Source organism: Netta rufina (genome assembly GCF_964035555.1).
Source record: "Netta rufina genome assembly, chromosome: 2".
Taxonomy (NCBI): Eukaryota; Metazoa; Chordata; class Aves; order Anseriformes; family Anatidae; genus Netta; species Netta rufina.
In genome coordinates, this window is record NC_140124.1 from 6,664,628 (window position 1) to 6,682,069 (window position 17,442).

Consider the following 17,442-nt stretch of genomic DNA (forward strand, 5'->3'; position numbering starts at 1 on the left):
CATGGATTTGACAGTAAAAACAGAGCAGTCCTGGAACAAGAAAACTTTCTCGTTGTACAACAGTAACTGGGGACAACTCTTGCCTCCGAAGTTGAGAGCAGCTTTCAATCAAGTCTTCAAGAGTTTTGACACAACCTGAAAAACTGGCTTTTTCTGCCCTTTCTCCACAAAACTGCCTTTCTACTCCCTCTGTCAGCAGGGAGGAAGGGCTCACTCAGGAGACAATTCACCTGATCTCTTGTAGACATCTGCTGTAAGATAAGAAGAGCAGCAGCCAAGAACTCCTTTCCCTTGTCAACCTCTTCTTTGATTATAAAGAGAGCCCCCATCACAGGAGACAGATGTCTCCTATGTCTGGTCAGATGAATCCCATCCCAAAGGTAACCACAGACTTCTGTCTGATCAGATGCTAAGAGGGAAAGGACAACCAGAGAGATGCATCCCATAGGACTAAGACACAATTTATCCAATAAAAGCAGAGTTTGTAGCAGCATCTTAACAAGAAACATAGCACTAATTTCTGTCATCCAAAGGTCTTAGAGCAAGAAATGCTGCATGCAATAATAATATCCTCAGTTGTTCTAAGGGAAAGGTTGAATTATTGAGAACTGAGGCAACCAAGATCACCTAATCTCAGAAAACCAAGAGAATAGTGTTGGGGTTGACTTTCAGCAGGAGACAAGCTCACTCGGGAAAGTACCATGTAAGAGAAGTTCTTAGCATCCCCCAGAAATGGAAACAGCTGTCCAGGCAAACCGTGTACGAGAAAAAATCGTATCTGCTGCTGAAGGAAAAAGGAAGAAAAAAATAGATCATGGGGGGAAAATATCTAGAAATCTTACATTCCAGCAATGTAAGCTTTGATGACTGAAAGCTAAACCACTTGTACAGGCTAAGCACAAAGACTTGACCTAGGCTGCAATCAAAGCACAGAGGGCGCGCAGGGGCTGTAACGACTCTGAAAACCTATGCTGAAGATGTCGTGTTAGCACACTTCAGAGACATACTCAGAAAGAAGCTGGTTACCAAAAAAAATCATCCTAAATTCTTTTTGCCTAGCACATCCCATTGCAATTTTGACCTGCGCCAAAGGAACAATGTAATAACAGATATGCACCTTTAGTGCAGATATGATTTTATGCCCAATTCACATATGTGAATTGTACCAAAACTTCACTGTAGTAAAAGTTCAAGCCACATGAGATCAGGACTACATTCACCTCTAGTGAAGTTCTGTAACACTCCTTGAGGGATGGTGATCCCCTGCTATCGGAGGGAATATCCACCCAGCTGCTCATCATCCTTGGCCATATTTTTAACCATTTCCCAATTTCAACCTAATTTAACCAAGGGTTGAGATCATTAAGATCCAATTCCTGAAGGTTACATGAAAAACAGCAGTGGCTGAGAAAAAGAAAAATCAGAATTAGCAGCTTTCAGAGAGAAAGGGGTTATAACTTGGACCCGTATTCATGACAAGCACCAGAAGCAGACAGTTTAGTTCTCTAAAACAACTGTGCTTTTCTTCCCCACCCTCTAAGCTGCATACAGAAGTCTGGGGATGACAGCAAGAGAAATGCGGATAAAACAAATTCTGCTTTGGCTTTTTGCAGCTTTAGATACACGGCGCTGCTCTGTGATCTGTGGTGGTAGCCACGACTCCAAAGGAAAAGAAAGCTGAAAAACAAAAAGGTCCCACCGGGATCACACACGGCGCTACTCAGCTCAATTACTTATTAAAGCACCGACAGAGCGTGGACTTTTTCAGCACATTACTTATTCAATCAGAGCTCCAGCTCTCTCAGACCGATCCCTTAAGAAAACCCAAGCACCTTTCCCTGTTTGTTTCCAGTTGCATCACAAAAAGATTTTAAAGACTTCAGGCTGCCAAGAAAAGTGTCTCTGGGTCACGGTACACCGAGAGCTTGTGGGCGAATCCTCTGCAGCTCCAATTGACTGATGAGGGCACAGGGCCATCGAGCTGAGGAAGCTGCTTGGATTTTTCCATGTACCTCCACGACCCACCTGCAACCTAGAGGGGCTCTGCTCCTGCCAGGTGGAAGCTCTGGATCACACAGCACCGAACAACTTCCTTGTGGCTATAAAGTGTTTTGTTTTTTGTTTGTTTGTTTTTGTTTTTTTTTTTAGTCAAGGAGGTGAGATCAATCTTCCATACAAGTTCCAGCAGATTAATCTGGACCGGGAATAGCTCAGCAGGTCTTTAAACACAGAAGCTAGCCTTTCCTCTAGACCAGCTGGGGATACCTTGTGGCTAACCTTGAAGCACAGCAAGGTCCCTTGTTGCTAACCTCAAAGGTCCCTTGAGATGGAGGGTGGACATCAAATCCATGAGATACGTTGAGGTAGAATACGTTGCTTTTAGGTTTGTGCTCACTAAGATCTTAATTAACCAGGTAACCTCTTTACTCCAACCAGCCAGAACATGAGGTAGAGAAGCTGGCAAAATGAAAAAAAAAAAAATAAATAAATAAAAAATAAAAATAAAAATAAAAATAAAAATAAAAATAAAAATAAAAATAAAAATAAAAATAAAAAATAAAATTGATTTTTTTAAAGTATAGTGCACCAGTCTTCCATCACTGTGGGCTCCTTTACAGGGATGTGCACATGAGAGCAAGAAACCTGTGGTTCCTTGACGGGCTAACGTGCATTTCTAAGAAAGACAAAAAGAAAAGAGTGGTAAAAGTCTTAACCAAGGGAAAATCATGTTCGACCAAACTCATAGCCTTCTATGATGGCATTACCAGCTGGGTAGATGAGGGGAGAGCAGTGGACATCATCTACCTTGACTAGCAAGGCTTTTGATACTGTCTCCCAGGTCATCCTGCTAGTAAAGCTGAGAAAGTGTGGGATAGAGGACTGGACAGTAAGGTGGGTTGAGAACTGGCCGAGCTCAGAGGGTTTTATTGACGGGCAACGTCAGTGTGCCCTGCACAATGCCACTGCCACCTCGCTGGAGCAGTTTGAGTGGCCCTATCATAAAAACGTGCCCCTTGGAAGGTGGGGGGCAAGGCGAGGCAGAGCTGGAGGTCCTGTCAAGGAAACCTCAGCCCTAGGAGGCCGGCACTGCCCTGCAGCCTCCTGCCACCCACTGGGTGCCCCAGCTCCATGCTGCCTAGCAACAAGCACCACCGGCCTCGCTATTGGCTGAGCCAAGAGGCGCCAAGGTAGGCGGCCAATGGGGCGGCGCCTGGCTGTGATGGAGCAGAGGTGTCACAGGGCGGGGTGGGTGATGTGGTGCTGGGTGTGCCGGGGCTTCAGCACTCCAGCGATGGCAGCGCGACAGTGGGCTGCGTGTGGCCCCTGAGGAGTGCTTCTGGGGGCAGAAGTTCTTCATCATGCAGCTTTGGGTGTTTTCTTCACTGAGACCCTGAGGAATTCTTCATCGTCTGTCTTTTGGGGTTCTCCTCACATGTATCCCCCTGAGGAGAGCTTCATCATGCAGCTTTTCGTATCGTTTTCACCCTGTTGCCCCTGAGAAGTGTTTCATACATGTATTTTAACTTTTGGTGTTTCTCTCTCATTCCAGGTCCCAAGGAGTTTTTCACCGTGCAGCTTTTGGTGTTCTCTTCACTGCAGCCTTTGAGGATTTCTTCATCGTGCAGCTTTGGGGGTTTTCTTCACTGCAGCCCTGTGGAGTTCTGCATTGTCCAGCTTTTGGAGTTATCTTCACCGTGTTTACCCAGAGTTCTTCATCCTGCAGCTTTTGGTGTTTTCTTCATTGCGGCCCACGAGGAGTTCTTCATCGTGCAGCTTTTCAGGATCTCTTCACCACGTTTCCCCTGAGGAGAGCTTCATCACTCAGTTTTTCATGTTTTCTTCACTATGGCGCTCGAGGAGTAATTCTTCATGGAGCTTTTTGTGTTTTCTTCTCCTTGTCGGCCCTGCGGAGTGCTTCTGCTTGCTGCTTTTGGTGTTTTCTTCACTACGACCCTGAGGAGTTCTTTATCGTCCAGCTTTTGGTGTTTTCTTCATTGCAGCCCATGAGGAGTTCTTCTTCGTGCAGCTCTTCGAGATCTCTTCACCACGTTTCCCCTGTGAAGAGCTTCATCGTCCAGCTTTTGGTGTTTCCTCATTGCAGCCTCTGAGCAGTGTTTTGTTGAGCAGCTTATGGTGTTTTCTTCGCTACAGCCCTGAGGAGTTCTTCATCATGCAGCTTCTGGGGATTTTCCCCACACCATGTTTCCCCTGAGGAGGCTTCATCATTCAGCTTTTTGTGTTTTCTTCACTATGGCGCTCGAGGAGTAATTCTTCGTGGAGCTTTTTGTGTTTTCTTCTCCTTGTCGCCCCTGAGGAGTGCTTCTGCTTGCAGCTTTTGGTGTTTTCTTCACTACGGCCCTGAGGAGTTCTTTATCATCCAGCTTTTGGGGTTCTCTTCACCATGTTTACCCTGAGGAGTTCTTCATCGTGCAGCTTTTGGTGTTTTCTTCACTGCATCCCTGTGGAGTTCTGCATCGTCCAGCTTTTGGGGTTCTCTTCACCGCATCCCTGTGGAGTTCTGCATCGTCCAGCTTTTGGGGTTCTCCTCACCGCATCCCTGTGGAGTTCTGCGTTGTCCAGCTTTTGGGGTTCTCCTCACCATGTTTTCCCTGAAGCGAGCTACATCATGCAGCTTTTCATGTTGCTTTCACCCTGTTGCCCCTGAGAAGTGCTTCATCTTTTAACTTTTTCTTGTGTTTTTCTCTCATTTTTGGTGTTCTCTTCACTGCAGCCTTTGAGGACTTCTTCATCGTGCAGCTTTGGGGGTTTTCTTCACTGCGGCCCTGTGGAGTTCTGCATTGTCCAGCTTTTGGAGTTATCTTCGCCATGTTTACCCAGAGTTCTTCATCCTGCAGCTTTTGGTGTTTTCTTCATTGCAGCCCACAAGGAGTTCTTCATCGTGCAGCTTTTCGGGATCTCTTCACCACGTTTCCCCTGAGGAGAGCTTCATCACTCAGTTTTTCATGTTTTCTTCACTATGGCGCTCGAGGAGTAATTCTTCATGGAGCTTTTTGTGTTTTCTTCTCCTTGTCGCCCCTGAGGAGTGCTTCTGCTTGCAGCTTTTGGTGTTTTCTTCACTACGGCCCTGAGGAGTTCTTTATCGTCCAGTTTTTGGGGTTCTCTTCACCACGTTTACCCTGAGGAGTTCTGCATCGTGCAGCTTTTGGTGTTTTCTTCACTGCATCCCTGTGGAGTTCTGCATTGTCCAGCTTTTGGGGTTCTCCTCACCATTTTTTCCCTGAGGTGAGCTTCATCATGAAGCTTTTCATGTTGTTTTCACCCTGTTGCCCCTGAGAAGTGCTTCATCTTGTAACTTTTGGTGTTTTTCTCTCATTACAGGCCCTGAGGAGTTTCAGCGTGCAGCTTTTGGTGTTCTCTTCACTGCGCCCCCTGAGGACTTCTTCATCGTGCAGATTTGGGAGTTGTCTTCACTGAGGCCCTTTTTGGCATCTACCATGTCTGCAGCCAGACCGACCGCTCAGTGCCTGAAGTGTGAAGAAGCACATCCTCCTGTTTGTTTTCAATCTGCCAACTGATCCTTTCACGTAGAGCTCTTTCTTTTTTTACTAGGTGTCATGTGTAATCCTTTCTCCTCCTTTTCAGTTATGCTGCTATAAATCTCTTTCAAACCATTTATGAGTTCTCTTGCCTTATTCTGTTTCAAACCGTTTATGAGTTCTCTTGAATAGGCTGCCACGGGAGGCTGTGGAGTCTCCTTCTCTGGAGATACTCAAGGCCTGTCTGGACGCTTACCTGGGCAACCTGCTCTAGGAACCTGCTTTGGCAGGGGGGTTGGACCCAATGATCTCTGGAGGTCCCTTCCATCCCTACAATTCTGTGATTCCGTAATCTCTTACAGCTGCGTCTTTTCAAAGGACTTTTCTAGGGGGAGATTTATTGAGTGTTATTCTATCTGACACTAGTCAGTGAACATGTGCAACTTTGGTGAGCTAGAAAAAAAAGAAAAAAAAAAAAGAGGTTGTCTATAAATTCTTATACTCCAGACACCGTTCCTCAGAGGCCAGCCCTAATAAACCCATCACCACAGCAATACTGTAATTCAGTGGTGCTCAGCTCCTGGTCTTCCAGAGTCTTTTTGCAGAGACTCCTGCAGCAAGCCACAGTGCATCAGCTGCCCTGGGGAAACAGCATTTTAATGCTGATACGGGACACATCAGAGAGCCCCAACCTGACTTACCAGGGCCAGAAATGTTCATATGTGGCTGCGGTACAGCCTTGAACGCAGAGGAGAGCTCAGGCCCTGAAAGTAACTAAACCACCTAAGCAATACCCCACTAACAGTACTGCTAATAACCTAGAGATGCTCTGACTACCAAAAAATAAATAAAATAAAAGTCCTTGTGCCTTGTAGCACTGTGCTACGAGCTGGGAGATGTGAGCTTGCTCACTTTCTTCAGCTCAGCAAGGAACTGAATCTCTTATTTCACTGGCAAAGCACCAAAGCTGGACGAGGTATCAGTCTGCTCACTCGGGTAAGCCAGCTGAGCTACTCAAACTGTCAGCAAAACCAGACAAACCTAAAACACCTCCGAATCCCACCTCTATCAATTAGTAATTAGCTAATGATTAATGATGACAAACTAGTAGGCATCGCTTAACTCGCATTAACAAATTCCTCGGTGCCTTTCCACAGCCCTTCTCAATGACAGAGCAACTGCTGAAGGTGGAGGCTTGTAAGAAGCATTACATGTTTTAGCACTGTACCTTGGGACTCAGAATAATAAGCGCATAAAAGAGATAAATGTGTATTTGTAATGCCACCTTTTAAAGCAATTGCTTAAAAGAAACCAGCTTTAGAAACTCGGAAATGTAATTCTTGACCCTGCTGAGTAATCTTGCTAATATCAGGCAAAGTTACAATTATTCAGTTATGAACAAAAAAGGCACTGTTCATACTCACAATGAAGCACTCATGTATAAAAGGGAGAGCAAAGGAGAAACGTGCCCATTCCCCTACCCCTCACCAGGTGAGTCACTGCAAGGGGTTCCCACTCCAACCACAGAGATGCGGCAGGGACAAGGTGAGTGCTGCTATCCCGCTGTAAGGTGAAGAACACGAGTCTGAGTCACCCATCTCCAGCAAATACCCAATAAAGAGACCTGCTCCCTACAGTTCCCTACCTTAATCCCTAGGCACTTTACAACTTCTGCAAGAACAGAAGAAAGGCTTCAGTCACTTACGTTAGAACAAGCCTACTTTATTCCCAGAAGAAATTTTATCCTAAGGGAAAAATATTGGCACTGTACAAGGGTGCAATAAGGTGTTCCCACTTGCAGAGGGTGATTTAGGATGTTCACTCGAATTCTGTGACTTCCACACATCTCTGTAGAAAGATCTGTATTTTCTCTGAGATTTTCCTCAACTAGCACCTACTTAATCGGGACTGGAACACTTGAAGTGGAAGAGTAGCATCAGAGCAAGACAGCTCAGCATTCTGCTCAGCATTTCCAAGAAAGAAAAATGGCATCCTGGTGGTATAAAAAACAAACAAAACATTGACCTTCCTGGCCTGTTTCTTCTGCACACACACTCAGCATGAAACAAAGAACTTCATGGCCATGACACCTGAAGGAGGAAAGGAAAACAGCAAACAATTACGCAGATGAAACCGACTCTTCATGAAACAGAGAGAAAGCATCTAAAACTTTCCACATCTGACCCTTATTTTCATCTTTTCAAAGCTGTTGTCAGATAAAACTTCGTGCAGCTATGTGGGCATCACACAGGGTAAATACAATGCATCTACAGATGCCTCTGCAATTTCTGATTTCTAAAACCCAGTCACGTCATGTTCCATCACACGGTGGATTTTCATGAGGTAACAAGAATTCCCCATCTCTGAGGATCCCAGGGAGTGGACAAAAGCTTTAATCAGCCTTCACAGAACACATCCCCTATGTACTGAAGGAAAATGGGATGGAGTATGCTTCAGCTTTCTGTTGGTGTTATGTGGGCATAGACATAAATATAGATAAGTTATGTAGGTGGAAGAGGTTGTGGAATTAAGATACTGCACTAGATGGGTACAGAGAGAGTCCAGCACACTGAACACATGGAATCAAAGCTGATGGAGATGGGTGGAGTGATTCGTATACACAATGGACGTGACTTGGTCAGCCAGCTATTCCAAAACAGCAAGCACCCTCTGAAAAGCACTCAGGAAAAATTGGGAGTCACACACAGAGAACAATAAGATATTTTTTTAATTAGGGTTTCGATCACAATGTAACTTTTTCCATCAACACATTCCAACTCGGCCATTTACAAATTATTCATCTACAATGAGGAAAAAATGATTTAAACAACTCCAGTAAATTCTGAGCAAATCTCTTTTGATCTCCTTGGGAGTCCACCACAGCCAATGTGTATATTTTGTTTGCTTATTATTTCACAGGACAAGAGGTTGGGTTGTAGATCACCTTCTGTTCAAGCTCCGCATATCTTTTCAGAAGTGGACGATAGAGCTAAAAGGGAAAAAGAAACAAATACGTCTAATTTGAAAAATCAGATGTTTAAATCACACGGCAGTTAAAAATACCTTCGGACCTGAGAAATGTAGCATCTTCATAGGCACCTGGAGGTTTCAAGTTTTTTTTCCCCCAATTTACTGAAGAAAACACTGCAGCGTCTTCCGTCTTCAAATGTCACTGTCCTTTTTACCATCTCCTTTATAGCTTAATTTTATGACACGTGCAGGTTGTTCTTATTGTGATTGCGTTCTTGCTATAAGCAGAAGTCATTGCTTCCAGAGGAAGCAGCTCTGATAAAGTCACCTCTCCGAGCCTGGCGTGCCCCCCCAGTTATAGCTGTCCTGACCACCCAAGCAGAACTCCGTCCTTGCCTCCCTCCCTCGGGACGGATCGCTGCCTCTGTCCCCTCCTCCTCTGCCTTGCTAATAGGCACGCCGCCACCCCCAGCACACTGAAATACCACTGCAAAAAGGTCCTCCTTGGCCAATGTGCTGACTGGGGCTTTCTAAAGTACATTTCCCACTCCCTCTCCCACCCCTCTTGTACTTCCTTACCTCCTTTAGCTTTTCCTCTCCCTCACGCCTTCCAACACCCACAGCCCTTCCCATCTACGATGTGCTCACGGCCTGGCTCCTTGCCATGCAATCCCAGGGCACAAACGAAGACCCAGCTCCTTTCCACAACCACACCGAGCATACCAGTAGCTTTCCCCTATTTCCTTAGCTGCAATCCACCAGGAATTTTTAGATCCAGAATTGTTCCAGCTATGAAAAGTACAAGCAAGAATCAATGTACTCAAAAACCCAGACTGAATGTCTCAGGCTTTTGGATATGGCCAAGATCCTAGCCCTACTGTAGCCCTACTGCTCCAACCTTACATTATACCTCCAGATCTGAGAAATAAACCGCTTCGTTAGCTCCTGTACCCACTTTTAACTGTCTGTCTAATAAAAAAAGTAATTTGACATGCCACACCAGGACAGCATCCCTTATTCGCTGGCCTTAGCGCAAAGAAGGGACAGCCAGGAGCCGGTGTAGGCTCTGGTACAGGCTCGAACAGTCCTTAGGAGGATGCCATAAGGTCAGATCCCTGCTGCACTGAATCCTATGGGCCGCCAGTCTGGTCTACAAGCCCTCTGCACTGATGCTATACATAATCAGGGCAGTCTCGCTCCTGGCTCCGGGATCAGAGAGGTTACAGAGCCACAATGAATCATACCCAGTAAACTGAATTACTGCTCTCATCAATAAGTGAGATCCAGCATTTAAAGGCATGTTATCCTCTTCCACATAAGAGCCACAACCAACAACTGTAGCTGCATGAAAAATTCAGGAGGGAGACGTTCTGAGTGCAAACTGTGAGGCTGCAGGAAAAGAGAGCGCTGTTCTTGCGGAGTTTTATGCACAGTCCTGCACTGGCCTCATATTTGCACCAGTCACTTTCTCAGATGAAAGAAAAAAAAATGAAGCGTTGGCAGATTTTTCTCATCTAAGAAATAAAGAAGCGGAGTGTTTTATTCTTGTGGTTCGGTTGATGGCAAAATATGCAGTGCTCGCTTTCCTCTTCCCAAAGGGTAGTGTCAGTCTGCTGGGTGAAACCTGGAGGCACTGCTTCAGTCCCACTTCCACCTTCCTCTAGGGCAGGTGAGAGCGACCTAATGGACACATTCTGCAGCAGGAGCCTGTTTGAACAACTCCTCCCTTTCACCAACACCATGGTGCAGCAGGTGAAGTACATTTCTTCAACAGATTAAATATATCAAGGGGAAGAAGAGAAGAAGCACCTACAGCAAGCAAGCACTGTTGTTTAGCCGTGACCTCTTCAGGACAGTTTTTTCAATCCATCTCACAGTAATTAATAGTCTTACAATGCCTTAAACTTACAATTAAAATAGATTAAAATGAGATTAAAATAGAGAAATCTACTCCCTCCTTCCTCGGCAACAGGCTAACTCAGTGGCCTTGGGCAAGTCATTTAACATGCACGTGCCCCAGCTCCTCTTCTCTACAGGACAGTGATGTTGAGGCCTGTAGAGGTTTATGCAGACTAAGGAGCTAGCAAATGAAAACAATGCTATTGTTAAATGCCACATGACTCAGCATGACATTTTTAACTGACTACACGGGGACCTTGGGTGTTCAGTGAAGTCCATACACATATTATTTTCATGTGTCTGAAGAATGTTATTGCTCCCATTTCTGCTGAACGCACACATCACAGTAAACAAAATACTGAGCAGGCAACCACAGCTATACCAGGAATAACAGCATATCAGACAAAACCAGCTCTTTTAACCACTGAAGCGTTTATAATCAAGCTTCGCTATTTCTTACTTTGCTGTTCTGTAAATTTGGAAAGCCCTCAGTGTTTCTCAACAAGGATTCAGCACCACAGAGCTGCATTGGCAAGTGTGCTCAGCTGCTAAGAAAGGAGGCTCCTTATTACTTACCCAGCAGTGTTTTTACAAAATATACAACAGCACATTCACTGGAAGGCTGGGAAGTATTATTGTTAATACATCACTCTAAATTAAAATGTGTCAAAATAAAGGAACAACCATGTTTACTGATAACAGTTCCTTTTCCTGTTTATTGGACTTAAGCACTTAGCCTGCTAATTGACAAAATTCAGGCATTTGCAATAACCTTCCCAGCCGTTAGTGTAAATGAACGTTGCATTGTGTACCCTCTGAAAAAATGCAAACAACAACTAAATTCAAGACGATTTCTTGTACTCTATTTATTTTCAATTGGGGTTAGAGGGAAAAAAAGGAGAAAAATAACAGCAGCACAGTTCAAAGGGCTAACACAAAGTTTTAAATTCCTCTTCATTAGGGAATTTGGCTGCAATACCTCATGGCTGGTAAGGGCAGCAGTGCTTCAAGCTTTTCATAAGCTGTGCTTTTCATGCCAACCTTACAGCAGATGACGTTTGGGGCCGAAGCAGCACTGCTCCCATGAAGTACACACAAGAAATGCCAAAGCATCAGCTGAGAACCTGGCCTGAGCATGCAGCCAGCTACGCTTGTGAAAGATGCGTCTCCACATCTGCCACGACTGAACTGCCTCTGCAGAACCTCAGGCAACTCCTCCTAAGCGATTCCAGGACCCTTTTTCCTGAGGCAATTATATAGATTTATTTTTCTAATTGAGGTCCAAAGGGAATAAAGAACTCTCAATGATGCATAAAAACTCAAGTACATAAATTCCCTCTCTGTCATAGCTTCAAACCTAATATATCAGAGCATGATATTTAACGAAAGTAATTACATGTATCACAACATGAACCTTATTATTGTCCATAATTTAATTGTCCTTGCTATATTATGGCCTTTTCTCCTGCTTATCTCTATAGCCTACTCTGCAACATTAGCAATACTCCGATGGCTTCATTTACAAACCCTAAACTTCACTCCTGGGACAACTTGGCCACACTCCGACAATCCCACAAATAAATAAGAAAATGGTAATGACACGTATTACCTTATAACAGAGGAAAAACTTGACCTGTCTTTCCTGGGAAATACGTTCAAATAAATGTATCTTGCTCTCTAGTCCAAATCAAGTATGTCATCCTCGTATTTTATCTCACCATAGTACTAGCCTATAAACTTAACACAGCTGTTACTATTTCCTCATGCAACGCCGAGGAAAATGGGACTTTGTCCCTCTACAAGCAAAACCAGCTACAAATTATTACAAGTGACAATCCTCACGGATCCTTCTGTCTCCTGCAATGCTGTGTTAGCCAATGATTGGAGCAATTCAAAATTTACAAATTACAAAGATGATGCTGATGATTATCTAATTTTAATCTACCCAAGTACATTTAATCTACCCTGAATAGATTAAAATCAATCAGTCCCTTGCAAACACTTGCTACTTTTGATAGGTTCTTTTTTTTTTTTTTTTTTTTTATTTCAACCACATTCAAATTACTTCAGCATCAGAGATTTGCTTAAAAAAATCAAGAGAGACAGATATTTTATTTTTAAAATCATGGCAGTTGTTCACCTTTTTTAACACAGAATGAATATGCTTAAAGCAGAATGGATATGACAGTGTCTAGAAATACCCCGAAGACAACTCCAAGGAACCACACCCCAGTCTCTTTATCTACTCCATGTATTCATTCCATAAGCATATCTGAATCAGTTTAACAGGTTACAAAATTTATTGGCTTCACAAATCACTTTAATCAAACTTCCATCGATGCCTATTATCATATTTCCATAGCTGTATTATTATTACCTACTTTGCACTAAATTACCAACCGACACCAATCCTAGAAAATAACCATCCCCCTCCAAAATCTAACTCAACAAAAAATATCGTTACTTCAAATCAATAAATAGGTCGTTATAACTTTCCTGGGTAACAGGGTCACTTCCATAAATACACATGCTTACAAGGCAGTTCACCAAAGTCAAGAAAACCATGTTTTCCCACGTTTTTCCTCCTTGAATTTTTGCAGAATTAATACATCTCAGTACAGTCAATAATGCAATCAAAATACATATCCAGAGGTAGTGAACTGCACCATGCCTTCCCCCTGCAAAACCCTACACAGTATTACAATAAATCTGGTGCTATGTCACAGGGACATGGTTTGTATCAACACAAGCAATCAACTCCAGATAACCATGTTCCTTCTCAAGCTTTTCTGTTAATTAAGCAACAAGTTAAACACCTCTGTTTTAATAGATTACTGAAACAGAGCTGAATTCTGATGCCATAATAATAGATTCTTTTTGTCCTTTAATATATATTTATTGCTCTAGAATCTCCTGGTTATTTCTGTCATGCTTCGTGGGTTCTGATTAATTTTTTTCCTTGGGGGATGAGACGGCTCCAAAGAGGTGAGATGACTTATTTTTGTTGTTCTGAAAATAGGGAAAGGAATTCATCAGGTTAACCTACAGATAGCTGACTTCAGCTAGCCTGGTTGAGTCATGATCAAAGATTTTTGGCACAGTGCTTACCACCAGAATTCTTTATGACCTGTTTGGGTATCTACAGAATTATAAATAAGCTCAAGGTAGTGATGGGCCCCCACGCTCTACAAATATTCTGTGAAATTGTGTTCAGCTAAGAGGCTTAGGGTCAGCCACAGAAAGGAACTTATCCTCTTTGGAATAGTCTCTTCCACAGGAAAAATTGACATTTTTACCAGACAAGTTGCAACTTCTGGGACCTCGGTTTCCACTACTATCTCACCACACATCACAAGCTCTCTACTTCTCATCTCGTGACTCTGTTCATCAGCTTAACTGAACTGGAAGAATTGTTTTGTGTGTCCTGCTCTTCCTTTCAAAAGAAATCATACTCATTATTACAAAGGATCCTTTGGCAATCAAAGAAACACTTTTTGCGTTTTTGGTTCTTGGAAAGTCCTACTGCACGGATAAGCCTTGGCACTGAAGAAGAAGCCACATCAATCTGTCGCATTTGACCTCTTGTCTGTAGGAGGTTTTCCTCCTTCCAAGGATGTAGCACATGTTGCCTCCAACCTCCACCAGGAAGAAAGGACAAAACCAGACCAGATTGCTGTGTTACGACTGTTTTTTCTCCACACTGCCAAGATTTAGCTGTAGCTGTCCAGAAAATGTAGGGAAGTGGTCCAGGCAATTTCACATTGGTTAGCCAGACTCTTTCAGAAGAGCTCCTCAGTGAGACAGAACCTAACCTCGGGATGACTTTGAAGTTTATAAAAAGAACCGTCATTTAAGTGAAAGCCTCTAAACTCAACAGAATTAAATCGGAGGGACAGGGAGATGCAGCTCTGTAAGAAACAGAATCAAACTGACTCATCACATTATGAATTTTTACTGCACTGTTCATGCTAACACACTATTACTGACAGGCCCTCTGGCTTTCTGCAGTTTCACAGCCATGAAACTAGCCAGGGAATCCACCATCAACTGTAAAATTGTAAGACAGGAAGGAAAAAAATGGTGTGGAATACGTAATTGCAAGAAGCTGCTTTTAATGGAATGAAGCTGGCAAGCAAAGCTAAAGCAGAGGAGCGGTTATTCCTTTGCATGCTGTTTGGCCACTACCTTCTCTATCATTCACTCCCATCCATTGGGGCAATAATTCACTGCTGTACATCATTTAAAACCAATAAAAAGATGTGCTATGAGAGCCAGGTTTAACCAAGTGGAAAAGGAGAAGAAAAGTATCGAGAGGGAGATAATTAACTCTTTTAGCTTCCAGGCCATTTTATGCAGACAGTAAAATGGAAAGAGGTAAATGAATTCCCCACTGATCCTTCCAGCTAGGTTAGCCTGGCCCCTGCAGGGGCACAAGGTGCTTGCTGCTCTTGCAAGGCCTCTGTGAGTGACAGCTGTATCCCCTGCCCTTGAGCTTTCTAGCTGAAGCAGCACTGGGGGGTCAAAAGCAGGTCTCTGAGCACTCTCCACCTCCACCAGAGGCAGCCTGTCAGCTTTTCAGCAGAGAGCGTTTTGGGGGGAAACAAGGCAGCGACGGGAGGCTGAACCAGGCACCAGGGAGCTGCTCCCGAAGCCCCTGCAGGAGCCTTCAGCTGCAACACATGCGGCACAGGCCACTGCTGTTAATTATTTTATCTTTCAAAATGAGGGGGGAAGGTTGAGTAAATGAGATCAGATCAATCAAGTTTAAATTATTCAATGTCTTAATATTTCTGAAGGGGACTTCTATTCGATTACTGAGCTCCTTCATCTCAGTTAATAATTAAATAATATGCTGGCAGGCACAATGCAGCATGATCATTTCTATTATTACTCATGATGATATCTGGTGCTCCACTACACATGTAGCTGGGAGTTAGTACTTTTGGCAGATCATTAATTTCCCAGTTTAAATAAAAGCTTTAAAACCTTGTTGCCTGTAGTTAGGGCACAGCCAAATCTCATAAATGAAGAGCGTAAGGCTGTCTTGATTTAAAAAGTTTCTACACAGCTGAAGACGGAGGTAGACTTACCCTTTCTAATTTAAACCCCTATTTTCTAGGAATCTTGCTATATCTTACTGCTAATTTATTATCTGGCTTTATATTTCAGAAGCTGTTGTAAACTAAGGCCTTTGGCACTCAGTAGTGAGAGGTACGGGGTTGTACTGGAGGGCCTGAGACTGCAATTCCTTCCTTGGCAGGGATACGGGCAAGAACTGTGCTGCTAGCAACAGTGACTGCTTTGCTTTATCTCTGAAGCACAAGCTTCACCTTCAGATACGCTGAAATTCCCAGGGTGGGCAAGGTCCCAAGAAGACCTGTGACTACTAAATCCTCCCGGCTAGCACGCTATTAGCTGTTCCAACTTGGAGCAACAAGAATTGCTGTCCTCTCTTTCAGACTGGAAGGATTTTGCTGATGTTTTCCAGTAAGCACCCCCACCGTGCTTTTTTTCAATGCTGCTTGCTGCAAGCAAGTAAAGACTGTTTTGTCAATTATTATCAGTTACAACCTGACCTGTATCCAAAGTCTACCTATTTTATAACTTTTTCTGTCCTTTAAGAAGCAGATTCTGCTCTCTGATCACACCCAGTTAGGAAAACACATCTCAGACCTGGATGGAGTGATCACACAGATTACTACATCGTTACAACACTAGGCATCTCCCCAGACAAAATCAATCTTTACAATAAGAACTGTGCAACAAAATAATTCTTGAATTAATCTATTGTATTAGAAAAAAATTAGTTAATGACTGCATTTTGAAGCAGACAGGAAATGAAAAGGAAAATGACATTTCCAGGCTTGCTCACCTCCTCAGCCCCGGTGGTTGGTGTAACAGCCAATCTAGGCTCCGGTGCTAATTTCACAACATCAGCCAAGGACACATTTGTCTCAGCTACAAGTCCTGCAATGAGAATCACAATCCTGATCAATGCAAAAAGCAAGATGAGGGATGTGCCTCGACTCCCTGGCAAATTAATACTTTATATTGATCTTCCCTGTTCAGGTCAGCATTCGGGATTGAAGGATAAATGGCGAAAGATCTTACATTCCAATGCAGTGGGAAGTAGGGACTCTGTGATTGAGGTTTTTGCCAATCACTCAATTCGTACCCTGGAGAATAGGCAGGCAGCAGAAACGCTACTCAACAATATCAGTAATTATTTATGGTTACAACAATACAGTAAGCAGCAGTGGAAATACGTGGAAGCAAAGGATTCAAGGACAAAATGTGACCCCAAAAAAAAGGAAGTGAAAACAGTGTCAAGAAAACCTGCTACAAGTCATTAAATATATTGATATATAACAAAGCAGAATAATAGCGGGGTCCCTCTACCATAGAGTTTTGCTTTGCAAGTGAATCACAGCATTTCAGGAGTTCCTTGTTGCACCTGCTAAGAACCCCAGGCTAACTGTGGAAAACCCTGCTTGCAGATGTACACGGTAATGTTATTAAGGAGCCCCTGTCATCAATATTTCGTTTATATTAACTAGTCTTTGCTTTTACCCAATTCCTTTGCCTGGCCAACAGTGAGTCAGCTGAAGGCATCAATCAAAAATGGCATTTAGAAGCACACACAGCATGCCCCGGGGGCTTGGCTGGCAGAGTACCTGAGCGAAGGAGCCCCTCTGTCAGCATGGCATCCAAAATCTTCCCTCAACCGCTCTGTCAAGCAAGCCCCAAGATTTCACATGCCAACTGGCAGAGGGAATTTACATCTTCCATACATATGAAATAACTGCAAAAACCTTAACGACAGCTCGGCTCTGCAGCTCACTTGTATTCATGGGCAAGGAGTTTGCCTGTGGCATCACGAACAGGGAAGGTCCTGGTGGCTTCTGAAGCAGTAGGCAAATTTTTTAGTAAAGAGTTTGGAGATTTGGCCCCCAAAGTGCAAAAAGGTACCCATTACGGCCTCAAACATACCGATAACCTAACAGTAGTGTTTCCACTGTCCTGCCATACTTTGCCTGACAGAACCCTTGTGTCTTTTCTGGAAATCAAGCGGAGA

The 17,442-nt window shown here is 43.7% G+C and overlaps 1 protein-coding gene across 1 annotated transcript in view; it reads right to left on the reverse strand.

The window, feature by feature from the left end:
* Window positions 1–8,286: 8,286 nt before the first annotated feature.
* Window positions 8,287–17,442, reverse strand: part of XYLB (xylulokinase) — a gene marked incomplete at its 5' end in the record, with an annotated part of 88,823 nt that continues 79,667 nt past the window's right edge. The window contains 2 exons of the mRNA XM_084306956.1: window positions 8,287–8,487; window positions 16,240–16,334. Of these exons, the coding sequence (XP_084163082.1) occupies window positions 8,407–8,487; window positions 16,240–16,334 (176 nt within the window). The 3' untranslated portion in view covers window positions 8,287–8,406. The remainder of the gene's footprint in view (window positions 8,488–16,239; window positions 16,335–17,442) is intronic.